Source organism: Arvicanthis niloticus, chromosome 1 (assembly GCF_011762505.2).
Source record: "Arvicanthis niloticus isolate mArvNil1 chromosome 1, mArvNil1.pat.X, whole genome shotgun sequence".
Lineage (NCBI taxonomy): Eukaryota > Metazoa > Chordata > Mammalia > Rodentia > Muridae > Arvicanthis > Arvicanthis niloticus.
The window spans coordinates 86042994-86064989 of NC_047658.1; the positions used below are offsets into that span (position 1 = coordinate 86042994).

The 21996-nt window shown below is 45.1% G+C and overlaps 1 protein-coding gene across 4 annotated transcripts in view; it reads left to right on the forward strand.

Annotated features, from left to right (window-relative positions):
* Positions 1–21996, forward strand: part of Tmc5 (transmembrane channel like 5) — a 78313-nt gene that overhangs the window by 3941 nt on the left and 52376 nt on the right. Inside the window, exons 3-4 of one of the 4 annotated variants that reach the window (XM_076941583.1) lie at positions 13920–14201; positions 20431–21234. In XM_076941583.1, coding sequence (XP_076797698.1) covers positions 20504–21234 — 731 coding nt within the window. In that variant the 5' untranslated portion in view covers positions 13920–14201; positions 20431–20503. Of the gene's footprint in view, positions 1–13919; positions 14202–18710; positions 18733–19090; positions 19209–20430; positions 21235–21996 lie in introns of those variants that run through there. The other 3 variants (XM_076941587.1, XM_076941582.1, XM_076941578.1) reach the window with 3 other exon arrangements.

The window sequence follows — 21996 nt, forward strand, 5'->3', positions numbered from 1 at the left end:
TGCTGTTGATGGCAGCAACCAAAGTTTAAGGTCTTTGGGGAGAGGCCCTGGGGTCACATCCCACCCTTCTTCTGTTTGCCTGTGCAACCTTGAACAAGTTATATGACCTGTTTGACTTCAATATCAGCATCATAAGATGGGCCAGCCAGACCTCCCCAGAAGGTTTGACGGTTTGGTTGCTGAGACGAAAGAGCTTGGTCTAGTGTAGACTTGCGGACAAGCCTTCAGTGCATGGTTCCATCTTTATTTGTCAGTATAGGCATTACCCTCATCAAAGGAGATTCTCTCTGAACTGGAGGGAGGAGAAATTCTCCATGGGGATGGATACCAAGGGCAGAGGATTTGAGCCTCGCAGGAAGTGCATGCCTGTGATTCCAGCACATGGGAGACTGAAGCAGGAGGATTTCAGTTTTGAAGCTTCAGAGCAAGAACTTGTTTCCAAAATCAGAGAGAGAGAGAGAGAGAGAGAGAGAGAGAAACAAAACAAAACAGAAGGAAAGGAGCGGAAGAGAGAGAAGAAAGAGCTAGCTCAGTGGATAGGAGTATCGTGTAAGCATAAAGAACCCAGCGTCCATGTGAAAGCCAGGCATCGTCAGGGCTCCAATGTCTAAAGCACCACCAGAGCAAAGACAGAATTGCTGGCCACCAGCCCAGCACCAGCTTTAGTAAAAGCCTCTGTCTCAAAGGAATACAGTGGCAAGGGATAGCTCAGAACACCCAAAGTCCTCCTGAGCCTCCTCCCCGAATGCACATGTGTACTCATGGTGGGGAACGGGCTCTCAGGAAAAGTCCTCCAACAGAGTTAGAGTAAGGTCTAAACTCCATCCAAGTCCAGTGAATCACCTGTTGGATGTTTAGGCCATGATTTCCCAGAATGAGGTGATGAGGCTATCTTATTGCTGAGGTCATTTGCAGTCAGAGACCAAGCCAGTTGCGGGAATGCAAATCACCAGAAAGGGCTGTCTGTGCAAAAGAACTGATCAGAAAGAGCATAGGATTTCCATGTGAACGTCAGACCAAACAAATTCTATTTCCTGTGGTCCTTTGAGTCTGAATAGCATTTAAAAATAAAAGAAAAACCAGTGTCTTTTTTTTTTTTTTTTTTTTTTTTGTAATTCACAAGAAGATTTGGAAGCCTCTAATGGCTGTTACTCGCATCCACTTTACGTGCAAAAAAAGAAAGAAAAAAAAGTTATTTTTCCATAAAGAAGATGAGATTTTTTCCTCTTTGACAGAATATTGAGGTATAAACAGAGTAATCAAGGAAATGGCCTTTAATGAGGGGAGGGGGACTGTCTCCCTGAGGTAGGTTTGCTTCAAGAACTGTCTTTCCGGTGATGAGTAAACCACCGGGTCGGGTGCGCCATCTCTGCCGAGATGCCTGACCTGCTGAAGGTGCGTACTCGCTGTCTCGCTCATGGAGCCTGAAGTGAATCTGAGGTTTGTGTTCTTGAAGACCAGCTGCTGGCTGCTGGTGACGGAGATGAGTCCCTGGGCTGGGTGGGGCGAGCGATAGCTCCACCCACCTCCTGTTTACTCTGCTTCGGTGATCCGGCTGCACTGTAAACCCCTGCTGCTCAGACGGTTCCAGAAGCCATGCCTCCCACCACAATAGACTGAGAGTCACTGTAACCATGAGCCCAGCCAGACATGGCCTTTCTGGTGATTCTGTCAAGTCTTCTGTCACAGAGATGAGAAAAATAACTGAATCTGCATCGTTTCAGTTTGGATTTGGGGTGACATAGTTTTAGAAGTACTTCCTTGGCTATGACGATTTCAGGGCTGGAAAGAGGGCTCAGTTGGTAAAGCACTTGCTTTGTAAGCATGAGGGCTTGAGTTCAGCCTCTAAAAGGTGGACAGTGGGCTGGAGAGATGGTTCGCCGGTAAGGAGGTCCTGATGCTCTTGCAGAGGCCCAATATTTGGTTCCTAGCACTTAAATGGCAGCATACAAGTATCTGTAACTCCAGTTCCTAGAAACTAGGTTTCCCCTTCTAACCTCTGAGGGCTCCTAAATACACGTGATACATATACATACACTCAGGCGTGTGTACATGTGTGAGTGTGGGGATACACACACACACACACATTATACTTTTTTCTTGTTCTTTCTTCATACTTTTATTTTTTATTGGATATTTTATTTACATTTCAGATGTTATCTCCTTTCCCCATTCCCCCCACCCAGAAACCCCATCCCACCCTCACTCCTCCTGCTTCTATGAGGATGTATCCTACCCACCCACTCCCACCTCCCCACCCTCAAGTTCCCCCACACTGGGGCATCCAGCCTTCACGGGACCACACGGGCCCTCTCCCACCTATGCCGACAAGGCCATCCTTCCCTACATGTACAGCTGGAGCCAGGGGTCCCTCCCTGTGTGTTCCCATAGACTTTTTCTAAAAGCCATTCTTACCATCATATGTGTAACAACAGTGAGCAGAGGCAGAGCTGCTGGATCTAGAGCTTGCTAGCCAGCGGCCTGGCATATGTAAGTGCCATGTTCATGAAAGACTCTGTCTCAATAAGGAGGTGGACAATGGCCTTCAAAGGCATATATATATATATATATATATATATACACACACACACACACACACACACACACACACAGTATTTCAAATGGCACTAAAGAGTTGATAAAAATTCAATACTTCCTCCTGTGTCTTCTACGCCAAACCTTGCACATCATTTGGTTACATGGTAGATGACCACTGTATTTGTTTTAAGGGTAACCATGGTAACCACCTTAACCTTATGGGATCTGTAGTCTCATTGGTTATTGTGTACACATGTACACATGCCTGAGTGCATGTCTCACTATGTGCTTTGGTGCTTGATCCATGTAGGTATCCTGCATACACGCTGTTCTGAGGGCTCAGGAGTCCAGCTCACCAACTGTCTCCTTCTCTCATTTGGTCCCTTCCAGTGTTATTATTTTAGCCTTTTTCCTTTGTAGCTACGAATCAGGATATCTCAACTTTCACACACTGAGATGTTTGATCCAGAAACTCTGTTGGCTGGTGCTGTGTGTTTTGTGAGAGGTTGAGTATTAGACCTGTATGCCAGAGATGCCAGCAGCATACTGTACTAGCTCTCTCTGTCTCTCTCTCTCTCTCTCTCTCTCTCTCTCTCTCTCTCTCTCTCTCTCTCTCTCTCTCTCTCTCTCTCGGGACAGGGTCTCTCTATGTAGCCCTGGCTATCCTGGAACTTTCTATATAGATCAGGCTGACTTGGAACTCACAGAGATACACCTGCCTCTGCCTCCCAAGTGCTGGGATTAAAGGCATGTGCCACCATGGCTGGCAGTTACTTTTCTCACTGTTGTGACAAACTGCCTGACAGAAGCAGTTTAGGAAGGGAGAGTTTATTTTGACTCACAATCTGAGGGGATGGTCCATCACAGTGGGGAACTCTTGGCAGCAAAAGCTTTTGACAGCTGATTGCATCACACCCGCAGAGAGCAGAAATGACGACAGCTGCTGCTCAGCTCTGTTCCCTGTATTCAGTGTGGAGCCCCAGTCCAGCCCACAGGATAGCACCTCCACAGTTAGGTGGGTCTGCCCACCTCTGCTAACCCAACCTAGAAACTGCTTCTCAGACCTGCCCAGAGGTTTGTCTCCCAAGTGATTCTAGGTCCCATCAGGTTGACAAATGAGTTTAACAATTACACACACACACATGCACACACACACACCACACACAGCACACACACTCTTGGATGCTCACACTCAGACGCACATGTGCACTCAAGCACACATGCACACACATGAGCAGACACACAAGTGTGCACACACACAGTGTACTCAAGCTCACAGACACACAAACACACAAACATGCACATGTGCTCTTGGACACGAACATTCACATCCACACGTGCACTCAAGCACACATACACACACAAACACACACACACACCATTCAAGTCTGTCAGACTTTGGCACATGTTCCCCCAGTTGAGTGCTGCTGACAATGGAACTTTCAGTCCCAACGCCCCACCTCCACATGGACACCTCTACATTTTGATCAAAGTTCTCTTCCAGTTTCACTCTTAGGCTTCTAGACCCCACCTTCATGTACTGTGGCAGTTAAATGGTTTATGATTTTTGAATGTTGGGAAAACAGTTTTCTCCTGTGCTTCCTCCTGCTGAAGCTGTGGTTGGTGTCACTCCAAAAGTAGACACAGGTGATTCCTGTAAAGAAATGTTCCTTGCAGTCAGCAATGGTGCTGGCTGGGATTGCAAAGAAGGAAGCAGCAAGTGCCATGGGGGCCGGTGCCATGGGGGCCTGTCCCAGTGTCGATTCAGGGCACCTGCAGGAGAGTGTGGTTTACCTTGTGACAGGAAAGAAAAGAAGTGCTCCCTGGGAGGGTCAGAGTTTGTGCAACGGCTTCAGGATTTAGGCTCAGTGCCAGGCCCAGCTTCCTCCAGTGTTTTGGCAACAGACTAAACACCTTTGCTGATGTTTGAGTGCTCTTGAGGTCAGGGATTGTGAACACAGAGGGGCAAGGCATAAAGAAACTTGGGCTCCGAGAAGTCCAAACTTCCATTATGTCTCAACAGAGACTCCTAGGTTTGGTGGTACAAGGCTTTTCAGGACTGGCCAATTCTATTTCAGCAAGCCCATAGTTGAATTAAATTCCAGTATTTTCTACCTAGAGTTAGTGTAACATCCCCAGGTTAAGGGTGTAGTCCCATAGGGTACCACAATTCAGATGCAAGTGACTAATCCAGGCTTCTGCTAAAAGACAAAATTACAGTGAGTTTATTATATATATATATATATATATATATATATATATATATATATATATGAAAATATATACACTTTTTCAAATCACATTTATTTGTTCTGTGACACATATGTGGAGGTCAGAGGACCAGAGGACAACTTTTGGGAGTTGTTTTTTTCCTTCTACCATGCGATTCCCGGGGATTGAACTCAGGTCATCTTGCTTGGTGGCATGCTCCTTTAAACACTGAACCATCTTATCTGGCCCCCATCTCCTTTTAAGATATGCCTAGAGTGGCAGCAAATGCCTTCGATCCCAGCACTCCGGTGGCAGGTGGATCTCTGTGAGTTCAAGGCCAGCCTGGTCTACAAAGCAAGTTCAGAACAGCCAGGGCTATTTCACAGAGAAACCCTGTCTCAGACAACAAACAAACAAAAATAGGGTCTTGTTATGTGGTCCGTCCTGGCCTTGAACTTGTGCTCCTCCTATATTATCCTCTTGAGTACCAGTATCACAGGTTTACACCCCCATACCTGACTAAGATACACAATGCACTAAGTTGCCAGTGTCTTCTTGATGTTTTTATCTTTTTTGCTGCACTGGCTGTGTAGCCTAGTATGCAGCTGGCCATCGCTGGACCACTAAGCAACTTCCCCATCTTTGAATGATCTTCACTGACTTGTGTTTATGATTCTAGAAGCAGATAACGGCCCAGTTTTGATCAGCTGAGTGCATGATAACCAGGAAAAGGTTGGGAGAGCCAGAAAAGGAACAAAAGCAATTGATTGGTCATTCCAAAGTTACTTTACCTTAAGAAGGCTGCAGCAGAGGGGACCTTTGTTCTGTTGGCTGAAAGTGGCTTGTTGGGGAATCGGCTATCACCTCTCCTGACTTGTTAGAAGATCAAACAATGAAGTTTTGACTTAGTGATATGAAACTTGGTATGAATGACGCCATGATGGTTTGTTCTGTGGTGACTGGTACATGGCTTCATTTAAGTTTTATTTAACATTAGAAAACTTTTCTGTGGTCAGCCCCCCCCCCCCCCCCCCCCGTCTCTCTCTGTAAAAGTAACTTTTATTTACCTGATGTAATTGTCATCTTGGAGGCTTACTGCTGAATGAGCTCACCCTATCTAGTTCTGCTGAGCTCTGGCTGGCTGGTTCATCTCAGCTGTTCTGGCTCAAATTCCTCTCCAAGCTGACTGATCCAACGTGGCTTCCCTCAGCTTCTCACTGAGTTGTTGTCCTTGGCCTCAAACTGACTCTGGCAGTTGGTTCTAATCTTCTGTCTCCTTCTTATTCTCTGGCTTCAACAACCTCTGCTGCCCTGCACTGAACTGAATTCAGGAATGAACTCCCCTGCACCACACTTCCTGCACTGACTCCTGACTGACCTCCTCCCCTTTGCTGCTCTTACATAGCTTCTCTTTCCTGGGCTGTTCTTGAGAGAGTTGGGCTATCCTATCTCAGACTCATTCTGTCAGAACTTTCTCTGATTTGTCACTTTCTCTGCCCCTCAATTAGATGTCACTTTCAAACATGGCTGCTTCTTTCTACAAACTAATTTTACCTTAAAGGTATATATGAATGACATGTCTGTATTCCAGCCAGATCACACCCTTGCCAGAGCAGCCATGTTGCTGGAATAAAATTCTTCCTCCTCCTCTTCTCTCTCTGTGTCTCTCTCTGTCTCTCTGTCTCTGTCTGTCTCTGTTTCTGTCTCTGTCTCTCTGTGTCTGTCTCTGTGTCTGTCTCTTCTGTTTCTGTCTGTCTGTGTCTGTGTCTATCTTTGTCTCTGTCTCTCTGTGTCTGTCTCTGTGTCTGTCTCTGTGTCTGTCTCTGTGTCTGTCTCTTCTGTTTTTGTCTCTCTGTGTCTGTCTATCTCTGTGTCTGTGTCTATCTCTGTCTCTTTGTCTCTGTCTGTCTCTGTTTCTGTCTCTGTCTCTCTGTGTCTGTCTGTGTCTATCTCTGTCTCTCTGTCTCTGTGTCTCTCTGTCTCTCTTTGTCTCTGTCTGTCTCTGTTTCTGTCTCTGTCTCTCAGTGTCTGTTTCTGTGTCTATCTCTGTCTCTCTGTCTCTGTGTCTGTCTCTCTGTCTCTGTATATCTCTGTCTGTCTGTCTCTGTCTCTCTGTGTCTGTCTCTCTGTCTTTTCTGTCTCTCTGTCTCTCTCTCTGTTACATATGTGTATGCTTGTGAGGGACAGGAGTGGACTCACTGTCATGTATATGGCTTTTTCCACGGGTGCTGAGGATCCAGACTCGGGTCCTCACACTTGCCCAGAAGCAGTTTACTGATGGCACATCTTCTGAGAGTTTTGACACTGACCTTCTCTGACCAGCCAGCTCCTGCTACTCCTTCCGTGGTTTAGCCATTTGCTGAAATTGCTTACACAACTCAGGGAAACACTTACTCTTATTTATAGGTTTATTGTCATGGTTATTAAAAAAACAAAACAAAACAAAAAAAACCAAAAAAAAAAAAAAACCAACCTTCTGATCAACAACCAGATGAAGGGGACACAGGGTGAGGTGTTTAGGGCAGGCACTTACTTCTCTTTCTCTCCCTGTGGATGAATGGAACCAATGAAGTATGCCATCCAAACAGTGTCCACCTGATAGGTCGAACCCATAAGTTCCTGGAAGCCCTGAGTTAAGGAAGTGGTGTGAAGTCTTCATTGCACGGGCACAATCTGGTGACATCTTCAGCCTGAGTCCTCATCTAGGACAACAGGGGTGAGGCTGAAAGCTCTAAGCTGCTGCCCTGTCACCCCAAGAGTCATCACATTATAGTAAAACAGAAAGTTTCCGAGCATGGGTTGCTCTATCAGGAACTTTGTTCAAAGATCATATAGTACCATTATTATTATTATTACAAAATTAATTTTATAGTGCTAGGGTTCAAACCCAGGGCCATGAGCAAGCACTCTAGGTTAATGCTCTACAGAGCAGCTACAGCCCCAGATCAGAAGTTTAAGCTTAGATTGAAAGACTCTGGGGCTGGAGAGATGGTTCAAAGGTTAAGAGCACTGGCTGTTCTTCCAGAGGACCCAGGTTCAACTTCTAGCACCCATATGTCAGCTTACAACTGTCTGTTACTCCAGTTTCAAGGGATCTAACACCCTCATACAGACATATGTGCAGGCAAAACTCCAATGCTCATAAAAATAAATAAATAAAAAAGAATCCCTTAAAAATTTAAGAAGTGTGTTTTTTTTTTTTAAAGGAAGAAAGGAAAAGAAAGATTCTCCCATAATCTCTATTGCTCAGGAAATTGTGAGGCTCTCAGGAGCTCCCTGCACATGTCCTCCCTTCCACTTCTGCAAGGAGGGTAACTACGATCATCAGTTTTTGTTCTGACTCTGCTTCTCTCAGCCTTTTCCTGGCTATCAAGCCAGGAAATGTTCCCTCAGCTCATTGGACTAGGTATTCTGTTTTACAAAATTCAATGGTGCTTGATTCTAGAATCACAAATAGGAGTCAGTGCAGTTCATTCAAAGCCTGGAGGAGGGGCTGAGTGGGCAAGTGATTGCCCAGCACGCTTGAGGTTCCCTACCTAGCACAATAACAAGAAGACATGGGTGGAAGACACAGACGGAGGACCAGCAAACATGGCCACAAGGTGCTGGCAATGCACACCTATGGGAAGCAGGGCCCACTCCAGTTCATAGTGCTGGAGAGCCTGAGGGAAACTGATGCAGCAGCCCAGTTCCCTTCATGGCTTCCAGTCAGACCCAAGTGTCACTCGTCTTCAGCTTTGATGGGATTGGCTGTTTTGTCATTTCTGTCTGTCTGTAAATTCTTTGTGCCCTTTTGAGACTAGATGTCTCTAGTTCAGACTAACCTTAAATTCTGCATCCTCCTGTTTCAGCTTCCAGAGTCCTGGGATTACAGGTACACGCCATCATGCCCCTCCTTTGAGATCTTTGTGGGCTTTTGCTGTGTCTATCGGGATGCCCTTCATGTGATTACCTCTGTCTTTTAGTTTTCCAGCTTCTGACTCTTTCTCACTTGCAAGCTAAACTTATGAACCAAACATCTTATATTCACTTTGCATTCATAAAATAGAAATACCTTTCAAGAATTAAATAAATGTTTTGGAATATCATTGGATTGTCTTGGCCTGCTAGCTCCCAATAATGGCACAGTGACTTTTTATTTATTTGTGAATGCTTAGGCCTGATAGCCTAGACTTGCTCCCAACTAGCCCATATAACTTAATTACCCCATCTAAACTAATCCACTGTTTCCTGTGGCCATTACTTCTCATTCAGTCCATATATCTGACTTTCCCCACGACTGGTTGGCCGACGTCCCCTTGCCCTCCACTCCTGCTGCTACCTGATTCTTTCCCAGAGTTTCTGTCTCTGGCTGGAAGTCCTGCCTTTCCTCTTCTGCCTCAGCCATAGGCTTTCAGATTTGTATTAAACCAGTCAAAACCGATGGAGACGAATGTTTAAAAATAATAATACCAGAGTCTGGACAGTACTTGGCACTCTGATGGCACAGAAATCGACACTTGAATAATACGAAGACAACCTTTATGCAGTGCACAAGAAGATTATCCCAACAGAAAACTCAATACATTCTTTTAAGAGTGAAAAATATTTTTAAAAAGTAAGGCATAACCCATTTTTGCTAGAGAGTGTTTAATTCATTAAATATTTATTTTTTGTGTCCATGTGCCCCAGCACATGTGTGGAGGTCAGAGGTCTACTTGGAGAAGTCATAGCTCCCTTTCCACCACAAGAGTTCTGGAGCTGCAACTCAGGCTGTCAGGCTTGGTAGTTACCAAAGGTAACTTTCCTCACCGAGTCATCTCCACAGGCCCTAATAGTTTCATCTCCCCCTCCCAATCTGCACACGGTAGCATGGTTGTTTCCGGGGGTGGGATGGTTAGTGTTGAACACTGGCAACATCTATGTCTGACTCAGAGGCAGAAATGCTCTCTGAAAACCCCCACAGACCTTGCATTTGCAAATATTTAATTACCAGGAAGTTTCCATGAGAGTGAAGGTCTTGTTTGCAGTTGCTGTTTGAAGGCTAATTTACATTATGGACGTTTCCTAATTCTAAGCTGAAGTCGCCCAGAGTATTTGTGATGGTACTAAGGCCTGGCAGCCTAAGTACCCATCCTTTGTATACTGACCAAAGTACCCATACAGGCACAAGCCCAGTGAAAAACGTGGAACGAGAATGGAAACCCCTCTTGACCTGCATGAGTTAGAGTGACAGATGGCCAGGCATCTGTGCCACACCCTCAGAAATATGGCCATCGATACCCTCTGTGTTGGCAGTTATTTCTCCCTATGGCAGTACTGGGGAATGAAGCTGGGGACACAGGCACGCACACACACACACACACACGCATGCACGCACTGCACACATGCCCTAGGCAAGTGCTTGCCCACAAGTTCCAGAAAGGCACAGTGAGAGTCCACCAAAATGACATACCTGGAAAGGAGAGACTGTGATAGTAGTTGGACTGTCTACTCGACAGAATCTAGAGTCTCCTAGGAAACAAAGGTACATTAGTGAAGAAGTTTCTAGGTTCAGTTAATTGAGGTGGGAAGACCCACGATAAATGTGAACAGCACCTTCCCACGAGATCCTGGACTGCCTGAGAAGAAAGGGAGCTGGGCACCGGCATTCCTCACTGTCTGCTTCTCCAATGTGCACTGTGCGAACCATGTGACCAGCTGCTTCATTCTCCAGACACCGTGGGTTTCCCCACTGCACTGTGTTGATTTCCTGGAGCTGGGAGCCAAAACATAAACCCTTCCTTCCTTCCTTCCTTCCTTCCTTCCTTCCTTCCTTCCTTCCTTCCTTCCATAAGTAGCTTTTGTCATGGAATTTTATTAGAGCAATAAGAAAATAACTAACACAGTGATTTGTTTATCCCCCACTCCTTTTCTCCTCCCTCTACCCTCTTACCTCCTCCTTTCTGTTCTATCTCCTCCCTTTTTTCATTCTTCCCTTCCTTCCTTCTTTCCTTCCTATGACCCCTTTCATTCTGACAGGGTTTCGCTGTGTGGCCCAGGCTAGCCATGAGCTCACTTATGGTGCTCCCCCTGCCTCAGCCTCCTGAGAGTTGGGATTAGAAGTGAATCCAGCTAAGTTCTTCTCTTTGTATTCCTTTTTCTCTTTCCTTTTCATCATTTTTGGGCCTGTTCTTATCACACATGCTATTTATTTATCTATTTATGTCACTTTATAGATTCATTTTAATAGAAATCCTGTGTGTGTGGGGGTGGGACAGAGATGGAAGTCAGGGCTTCGAACATGCTGGGCTCTACAGCTGAGGTCTGCCCTCAGCCTGTAGCAGTAAACTGATGTCTGTTGTCAATAGAGAACGTGTATAATTTGTTTGCAAATATGGTTATGTTTCCAGCTCGGGACAAATGGCTGAGGTGCCTACTGACATATCAATGTGGACTCTGGCCACCAGGTTCTCCCAGCATTCCTCTGTGCCTAGCTGTTACAGGGTCCTCCTGGCTGACATATCCTGCCCTCTGCCCTAAACTTCTCCAGTCCAGAGGTTGGGCTGGACTTTCTTTTCCCCCAGCTGCTCTTTCCTATATAATCCAGCCGTTTGGGCTACTTGGTCCTTTTTAGTCGTTTTGATCTCCTGGCTTCTGCTTTCTTGGTCCTGGGCTTTTTGCTTGGTCTCCCAGCCTCATGGCCTCGCGGCCTCACCGATCTCCCCTCCCTGTTACCTCACAAGGCCTGGCTCAGGGTCATGTTCACTCTGGACCCTTCCAGCTGCCTCTGGCTGTGCTCTCTTCACCATACCTAGGAGCAGTCATGTTCTCCTTCTTATTTCTTTTCTTTCTTCCTGTTTTTTTCCCCCGTTCATCTGGTACTGAAATCTCAGGAGTGACATAAACGAACCCTGCCCAAGGGACTCAGCATCTCTAAACCAAGCTGCGGATCCAACTCTCCTAAGCTTTGTACAGATCATTTGTTTCTGCTGGCTTCTGCTACCCACCATATTTGGCCTCATTCCAAATTCCAGAGTCTGCTTTGATATGTTAATAGGTGGCTCAGTTAGCCACTTGTCCCAAGTTTGAGACCCAATAGGCTGCACATGTGTATATATGATGTATACACATTATATATATATATCTGATGTATACATTATTTTTGGTTCTTGGTGCTGTAGCTGGAACCTGCCTTAAACATGAGAGGAACTGCTTTTCAGACAGAGCTCTCATAAGTGTAAGTATAGACACATTCAGTTTCTTAGAGTTTGAGGAAGGGAAAGATTCCTGAACTGTGCAGCTCTGAATGAGCAAAGGTTTAGGAAACCCCACCAACAAGCAGTCAGATACTTTAAAAATAAATAAATAAATAAATAAATAAATAAAAAATAAGGAAAGAAGCACACAGAAATAGTGAAGACAATTCAAGTTCACATTTTGCTGTGTTTGGATAGATCTGAGTAGTTTATAGTTTGTGAATAGCTGAACAGTCACCTGCTGGAGTTTTCAGAGATGTGGCTACCAGTTATAAGAATATGCTATCCAGTCAGGTTACAGCTCGCTCTGTATGGAGACAGCTTGGGACCAGATTTAGTTGCGCATTTTCCATATTTCTATGCGTGCATGTATTCAAGGAAAACAAAACAAAACAAAACAATATATATATATATATATATATATATATATATATATGTTTTTAAAGAGTGATTTCGTTATTTATGAATGTGCATGTTTGTGTGTGGGTATGTGCCTGTTCTTGTGGGTACCCCAAGAGGCCAGAAGAGGAAGTCAGATCCCTGGGGCTAGAGTTGAAAGGAGCCCGATGTGGGTGGTAAGAACAGAACTTAGGTACTCTTCTTAACCACCAAGCCACCTGTCTAGCTCCCCATATTTTAAATTCTACTTAGGTCATGCTGAGAGAAAGAAGGGCTTCTCCAAGGGTTGCGGACTATGGTCTCCATATATGCCACATTTTGGAAAAGGCAAAACTATGTGAACAGAGAACAGATCATGGGTGGTCCTAAGGGTAGAAGGAGACTGCTGCAGAGAGCAGTAACAGTTTTGGGGTCATGGAACTGCTCTACGCTAATGATAAAAATATTGTACGAGTCAGATTCCTGTTACTACCACAGGTACCTGGGCTGGTCAACTCAACCAGAGGCAAGGTTTATTTGGCTCATGGTTTTGGAAATTCCAGTCCATTCACCGAGCCTGTTGGTTTGGGCTTGTGGCCACTATCAAGGTGAGGAGGCCAAAGAGAGGAAGAAAGGGCTGGAGGCCTAGTGTCTTCTTTAAGGACATCTCCCCTCAGTGACTCAAGACCTCCCATTGGGCTCCACCTCTCACAGGCTGCCACAGCAGCACCAGTTGGGAAGCAAGCCTTGAGTACACAGGCCCTTGGGGAGACACGACCCTGAACAGCAAGGGCACATTAAAAACAAAAGTCACTGTATGCTAAAGTAAAAGGAAAATTCAGGTGCTGCCCATTATCCAATTTACTGTTTAAGCAGAGAAAATAAAATGAAACCAAACAAACAAAAAGACACCCCCCTCCCCAAAACAGTTCTCAATTTAAAAGGGAAACGGGAGTTACTTCTACAGCCAAATTTGAATGGTCACATACTGGGAACACAGATTTAGGGTGTCCCAAATTCCATGTTCCAGTCTGGAAGCAGTTTCACCATGTTTCATAGTTCTACAGAACACAGAAAGTCACAAGTCAAGGCAAGTTTAAAATACGTTGATTCGTACATCAGAGAGGTGGTCACAGCAGGGTGGGGGAGCTTTTCCATAGCTCTCAGATGCTATCTGATGACAGTCTTGGCTTTTAAGTTGGTCGAAACTAGTGGTCTAATAAATGAATAGATTCAGAAAGGTTTTTATCTATTCGCCAGAGAATGTTAATTCTGACACAGAAGCGGGCAAGGAATGGCTGTTCTGGGGGCGTTAGAACAAGCCCAAGAAAAGGTAGTTAGCCTCCAGAGCTGAAGCATCCTAGTCACTTCAGTTCTAATTCATCAGTCTGGCAGACGCAGCTGCTCTCCATCAACCCCACATTACCACGTTTGGGTGTAAGGGCTGCGTGCACTCAGGAGACACACTTGAGCTTGGATTCTGAGTCGAATGTTTGGTACCGAATTCTCCCAGCATGCAGTGTTTGCTGTGCTGATGACTGAAGTGTGTTGGCTGCTCATCCATTTGTTTTGCAGTATCTTCAACGCACCGTTGGGTTTCTCGGAGTATAACCTTTTCATAAGTTGGGAGTGTCTGCAATGTGACTCTGGCCACACGCTGCGGCTTCAGGAAGTCTCTGAGCATGCTGTTTCAATCAAACCTTTGTTGGCCTTTGGTGTTGCACAAGTGTGTGCTTACGTTACTCAGGCACCATCCACCTCACTCTTTGAGACAGTCTCTCTCTAGTCTGGAGCTTGCCAAACAGGACTGGCTGCCTAGTGAGACCTGGGAATCCTGGGTCTCTGCCGCCCCAGCAGGTATACCACCTCATGTGGCTTTTTTAAAAATTAAGTTATTTGTTTACTTTACATCTCAATCACAGCTTCTCCCTCCCTCTCCCCCTGGTCCCTCCCTCTCAATATGTTTTGATTACATTTTTCCTTCCCCTGGCCCCCAGCTCCTCTCAGATTCTCTCCCCCTTACTGAGAAGATGCCTGCAGTTGGGAGTGGGCAAGAAACCCAACTTCTTTATACCAACACACATATAGTGTATATCTTTAATGTCAACGCTTAGAAAGTAGAGGCAGGTGATCTCTGTGAGTCTGAGGCCATCCTGGTCTACAAAGAAAGCTCCTGGACAGCCAGGAGTAGATTCTTCATGTTTTCACCATAAAGAAACAATTGACATTTAAGACGATGATGTGCTGTTGCCCTAAGTTAATCATTATCCCGTGTACACACAACCCCAGACATCACTCGGAACCCCATGGCTGTGTAAAATATGATGTCAGTCAATAAAGTTAATTAGTTTACCGAAGCCTACTCTATAGAATCTGTGACATCAGCAGTCCCCAATGACATCGGCAGACCACATTGCATTGAGGACGGTTCCTGTAACTGGGGACAGAGTGAGAAAAGTGAGCGCTAAGGGACAAGCTTCCATAAAGCTGGACATATTCAGTTAATGGATTCTCCTTTCTGTTTAGGAAGGACAGATAAAAATATTTTTGTTTTATGTGTGTGGGTGTTTTGCCTGCACGTCTGTCTGTATACCATGTGCATGCCATGAATCGGATCCCTTGGAACTGGAGTTACAGATGGCTGAGCCGCCACAAGTGTGCTGGTAATCAAACCCAGGCCCTCTGCAAAAGCATCAGATGCTCTTAACCACTGAGCCACTTCTCTTGTATCTTCTTTAGGAAGGATTTTTATTGGCACATGTTTACTGTCCTCAGTGATAGATAGATCTGGTAGGATATTTTATAAAATATATCGTGTATGTTAACCATACTCACTACCACATCTTCCTTTTTCTCCCTGTTCTTCCCTCTAAACCCTTTTATTCCCCAGACAATCTTGCTTCTACTTCCATGCAGGGGAGAGAGAGAGAGAGAAAGAGAGAGAGAGACAGAATCATTTTGTGTCTCTCCATAAAACCCCAAATCTACAATGAAACTATCTATCTATCTATCTATCTATCTATCTATCTATCTATCTATCTATCTAACGATCTAACTATCTATCTACCTACCTACCTACCTATTTCGAAAAGGTCTCATTATGTAGCCCTGATGGGCTTGGAACTTGCTATGTAGACCAGGCTGGCCCCAAACTCACAGAGACCCTCTTGCCTCTGCCTCCTAAGGGCTGGGATTAAAGACATGCATTACTATGCCTGAGTTTGTTTTCTTTTTAATTAGTTAACTAATTAGTTAATTAATTCAGTCTTTTGAGAAAGAGTCTCTCTACATAGCCCTGGCTGTCCTGGAACTCACTATGTAAACCAGGCTATCCTAGAACTCTCAGAGATCCACCTGCCTCTGCCTCCTGAGTGCTGGGATTAAAGACACACATAGCCATACCTGAATATTTTCTTTCTTAAAAAAATACTTTTTAATGTACATGAGTGTTTTGCCTGCATGCATGTATGCACACCAAATGCATGCCTGGTGCCAACGAAGCCAGAATAGAATATCAGATCCCTTGGAACTGGAGTTATAGGTGGTTGTGAGGTACCATGTAGGCCCTGGGACCTGAACCTGCATCTTCTGGAAGAGCAGCAGGTGCTCTTAACCACTGAGCCATCTCTCTAGCCCAGTGATATTTCTTTGAGACTGACTGCTTTTGATTAATATGATGCTCTTCAGTTGCACACATTTCTCCGTGGTCAGCATAATTTCATCCTTCATCAAGGCTGGGGATACAGAACCACCATACAGATTCTCACATCAGTGGCCTGGAGGGGACCCTGGTGTCCTTTCAACTTAAGGTTCCTGAGGTTGTCAGTCTCTATGTGCTTTTTTGTGACTTTGGCTGCTGGTTTTGCTCTGATATCTGGTCCTTCTAGAAGGATTCTCATAGCACTTGTTCGGAAACTGATCCTGAGCAGCGTGGCTGCCTTGCCAAGGCAGCTTGCTTTCTGCTCACCCACAGTGAGTGCCATGTAACCTACACTGATTTCCTTGTATTCTAGACACCAATTTCCTTGTAGTCTGGGCTAATAAGAAGCTTAAAGCAAAATCTAGCTCTAGGCTGGGCAAGGTGTTGCATACCTATAATCCTAGCACTCAGGAGGTGGAGGCAGGAGCATCAGGAGTTCAAGGCTGGGCTTGGCTTCATACTATCTAGAGGTCAACCTGGATTATGTAAGACCCTATCTTACAAACAGTTCTCTCTTATTACCAGTATGACAACCTAGGAATTGTATAGGACTGCTCCTTCTCCTGCCTCTTACAAGGCACGACCTGTTTCTTTAATCCTATCCTGGTCTAGTCCATAGCTCCTACCTAACTCTTCTAGAAGTCGCCCAGGTATCCTTTACACACACACACACACACACACACACACACACACACACACACACAGTGCTCACTAGGAACTTCTGAAGGCAGCCTGGGGATGGGTGCTAGGATGTTACAGTTAATGTTAGGTGGGTGTACAGACAGACTCAGAGAGACTAAGGGCCTTGTCCCACCACACAGCCAGCATATGGAAGCCAGAGTCCTTTCGACCTGACACCAAGAGCTGGGCTTCCTAACTACTTTCATTTTAGTATCACCTGAGTATTTGGTCTCTCTCGTCTTCCTTCCTTCCTTCCTTCCTTCCTTCCTTCCTTCCTTCCTTCCTTCATTTATTTATTTATTTATTTATTTATTTATTTCTCCTTTTGATATAGAGTCTCACTGAATAGCCAAGGCTGATGTCAAACTTACAATGTAGCCTAAGCTAGCCTGAAGCTTGTGATTTTTCTGCTTCTGCAACCATACTAAGCATCATGCTCCCCACACCTCCAGCCTTCCTTTTTGTTTTCAGTCTAGGAATTCTATATTGGCAAATGCGTATACAGGTCTTAAGTGTACAACTTGATGAGTGTTTACACACACATATCTATACTTCTAGTAGGCGTCTCCCTCCCAAGAATAAGACCCACCTGCCTCTGCCTCCTGAGTGTTGGGATTAAAGACATACATAGCCATACCTGAATATTTTCTTTCTTAAAAAAATATTTTGATGTACATAAGTGTTTTGCCTGCATGCATGTGTGTGCACCAAATGCACATACCCAGCACTCATAGAAAGTCTTAGTCATTGACCATATCTTTCCTTCTCTGCATCCCTATTCTGACTAAAGTCATCATGTGTTACTAGCCTGATCTTCAACTGGGATGAGTTTATACAGTATATGCTCTTTTGTGTTAACTTGGTTGTCTGTCAGGGTCATCCACGTTACTTCATGTAGCCAAGGTCAGTCAGTCTTTGTTATCACTGTATAGTATTTCATGCTATGAGAAGACCATAATTCATTTTCTTGTTCTGCTCTTGAATGACATCTGAGTTGTTTCCAACCTTGGAGTGCCTTGATACATTCCTGTGAGGGTCACATGACTTGTCGTCTTTTAGCAGATATACTTATTCTCTTGAGCTGGTCTGCATATATCTATTTTTATTTCCTGAATATACTAGGCCTTATTTGGCTTTACTGGATGTAAGACCTTGTTTTTACGTAGACCCTGGAATTCCATAGCAAGACCTGGTAATTTCTACAAGGAAACAAATGAACTCCAAACTATGTTAGGAAAAATAATTTGCAGTAAAACACAGCAATGGATCTTTTTTTTAAAAAAAAAAAAAAAAGAATTATTTATTATTTTATGTCTATGAGTACATTGTTGCTCTCTTAAGACACACCAGAAGAGGGCGTCGGATCCCATTACAGATGGTTGTGAGCCACCATGTGGTTGCTGGGAATTGAACTCAGGACCTCTGGAAGAGCAGCCAGTGCTCTAATCCCTGAGCTATCTCTCTAGTCCCCCAGCAATAGGTCTTTATAGCACCACAGTGTGTGTAAATGTCACCACTTTGCAAAGGTCATATTGTTATGAAGAGTCTTCTGTTTCATCAGCAATTAGCAACCGAACTCTAAATTATGTCAAAACAGGAATACGAGGACACTGGCAGGTAGTGGTCATCTGCCTACAGGCATGTAGTGGTGGTCTGCCTTCAGGCATGGCTGGATCCAGGGGCTGCATACATCACCGGCAGTCTTCTTTCTGTTCTATCTCTTGGCCCTGCTCTCTCCCTATGGGCCACATTTAGCCAAACCTATTAGGAACTAGTGGAAGCTTCAGGCTTAAGCTTCCTGGATACAATTTCAGCCAAACAAACAGAATTCATAGGATTGATTCGTGTCAACTCTGCTGGGTGATATGCCCTCACCTGGTCACTGTGCCCCGGAAGAAGAGAATCTCAAGTCCAGCCCACAGGGGCTCCCAACAGGGAGGGATCCTATCCAAGGAGACATGTTTCCACAACAGAGAAAAGTGGATGCCAGGAAGGAAGAGAAAGGGGGTAAGCTGAATACCACGGTGCTGAGTTACCTGGAATCCAGTTGGCCCACAAACTTTTTGAAGACATAGCTGAGTGCAGAAAGTTAATATTTTCTTAAGCATTGGCTATTCAAAGCCTAACCCATGTCATTTACACAGAGATAAAGTAGTCTAAGTCGGCCAGGCTTTAAAAATCTTCTACTTCCTTCTTCGGAAGTATCTCCATTTACCTATGCATTCAGGTCTGAAACTGCAAAGATGTGTTTGTGCTTTACTTTTCTTATTTCCTGCTATGGGCTGGGCAACAAACCCTGTTGACTCTTCCTGTTAACTTTCTCCTTTGCGTATTATTGTCTTCTCTACCTACACTGATACCGCTCCTGTAGCTCCAGGCTGAGCTTTTAACCTCCTTGGAAGAAGAGTACCTTCTCCTCAGCAAGTCTAGTCTAGACCCCTCAGAACTAAGGAGCATAGGAGCCCAGTCAAGAGCAGAACCGGGTAGGCAAGGGGATGGTGGGTGCTGATTGGTCATGCTGGGTCACGTGATTGTTTTGGTTCGGTTGGTTGGTGCAGTCTGGTCTGCACTTAGTGGGAGTGGGAAGATTTCTTGGGGGGTGGGGGGGAAATCAAATTGATGCCAGAGAAGGGAAACGATAGCAGGTCACGTCTCCAGGACATCTAAAGAAAACCTTATAACTTGACTGGAGAGTGTGCCCCATTTGAAGAGTTCCTGGAACTGATAAAGTCACGTTTTCAAACAGGAAGGGAATCCTAGCTGGTGTCCTAACCCGAGTCTTCTGTCTCATCTTCATACACTGTTCTTTCTTTGTTCACTCATGTTGATTTGTGCTTCTAACCCTAGAAACAGAGCAATCAAAGTGTTCAATGTTGGATGTGGTGGCCACACCTACAATCCCAGCATTTGGGAGGCAGGAGTAGGAGGGTTGTGAGTTCCAGATCACTGTGGGCTCCACAGCGAGACCTCGCTTAAAACAAACTAGAAACAAACAGCTCAAAGATGTTCTGGTTCCTTAGGCTAGGGCGCAGCTCAGCTGGTAGAGCGTTAGTCTAGTGTGCAGGAAGCCCAGCGTGCCTTATGCCAGACATGGTGGCATGTCTGTAATCCTTGAATTTAGGGTCAAGTTCAAAGTCATTCCCTGCTACATAGTAAGCTCAAGGCCAGCCTGGGCTATGTGAGACTCTGCCTCAAAAAACTATTTTTTGTTTATTCTGATCTTTGGGTCATGTCTCTTGCCCCCCACCCCCCAAATCATGCAGATAATATTCTGTAAGATAAAACTGTCGCCATAGGTACCAGCACTTTGAGAAAAGACAGAGGTTTTTTCTCTCCCCCACAGTAGACTGTGCTGCTAGGATGGCTTTGCTTAGGGAAGTTGCTTTTTTGTCCCTACAGAGAGCACTGTCATTGTTGTGATGCAAGGCAGCCATGCACCAGCTCCATTCCAGCTCACAGAGGTGGAAAGTTGAGATAGAGAGGAATGACTTCAGTCCTTCAACAACATGACCTGGAAGCTGTAGCTCGTGCTCCTGCTGGGCTGCCGTTGAGCATCCTCATATTTTATCCTAGGTGTGGGAAGACTGCAGAACTCAGTCACTGCTCTCAGAACCTGAGCACCTAGTTATCAGATAGTGGGAGAAAGCAGGCAGTTTATGCAAGGAAGGAAGAAAAAAGGGAAACCTTTCCATTTTGATTTTTCAGGTTAATAAAAAGGCCCCAAGTTGCTACGGATGCGGGATGCTTTAACACAGCTGGGTGAAAACTCTGCAGCATCATGGCTTCCTTCCACAGGAATAGCAGCTACATGGAGGATGCTGACTACCCTGGTTATTCAGCATCTCAGAGCCACAGGCAGAACTACTTGAAAACTCAAGATTATCTGGAATTCCCAGGGTCTCTGGACAATCCAGGCTTCCACCACCCCAGAAGCAACCCGTATTCTTCAGGGTCTAGAACAAACCCAGACTACCACCACTCCCTGGCAGAACCAGATTATCCTGGATCTCCCAGTAACACAGACTATCAGGATACCAGGAGCCACCCATTCTCTGCACATTCCAGAACCAGGCCAGACTACGAGTCTTCACTTGAGCCAGACTATAATGACTTTCAGAGCGAATCCTATCGCACAGGTTTATCCATGGAGCCTGACTACCCTGGCTCTCAGCATCATCCTGGTTTTGCAGGAGTCAGAAGCAATGTGAACTACACAGGTCCTAGAACCAACCTAGGTTATTTGGGATCTCTGGAAGAGCCAGACTACCCTGGAGCTCAGGGCAACTCTTATTTTGGCCCCAGATCCCATTCCAACCTGCCAGGCTCCAGAAGAGATGCAGGTTATACTGGGTCCAGAATCAATTCATACCCAGACGATTTTGGGGAACCTGATTACCCAGGTGCTGAGAATCAACCAAACTCTCATGACTTTTATGGAGAGCCAGACTATCCTGGTGCTGAAGCGGGTGCTGGTTATAGCTCTTCCAAGTCCCTGGGAGTCATCAGGAGGTAAGTCCAACTCTATTCCCCCATCGGGGTCCTTAGCATGCCAGTGAACGTTGGTTCAGTGGATTCAATTAGGGGCATGTATTCATTACCTTTGTGTCACTGTGTCTAAAATGCCCAACGCAAACAATTTACAGGATGGGGCATTTGATTTGTTTCAGATCATAAAGTTCAAGCCCATGGTGTCTTGGTCCTATGCTCTTAGGCAGAACATCATGGCCAGAGCAATATGTGACAGAGGAGAGAGTTCGTGTCCTGGAGGGCAGGTAGCAAAGAGAGTGAGACCAGATAGATGGTGGGAGGTGTAGAGACAAGATTCCATTCCGAGGACCCACCCTCAGTGACCCTCTTCCTCCACTGTGATCTCATTCTCCAAAACTTCCAGAAACTTCCCAAATAGTGCCACTCAGCTCACCTGCCTGTGTGGGATAAAGAACTTTAATACCTCCCATTTTTGGTCACTGTTACCAGGTACTGCTTTAGACCTTCACGTGGTTGGCTGGGTGCCCTAGCTGGGCCAATTTTGATTTTCCTGTGTTAACGTTTCCAAAGGTCATGTCAACAACAATACTTATATCTGCAGTGAGTTTTTTGTTGTTACTAACCTATGCATTTTACAACATGAAATTTTAACTGCCACAGGGCTTATTTTACAGGTAACATTTCCATTTTAATACTTGTAGCTTGAGTGTTTTTATTTAAATAGCTGTCTTAGAAGTGAAGATACATTCCTATAATCTGAGCACTTGGGAGGCTGAGGCAGGA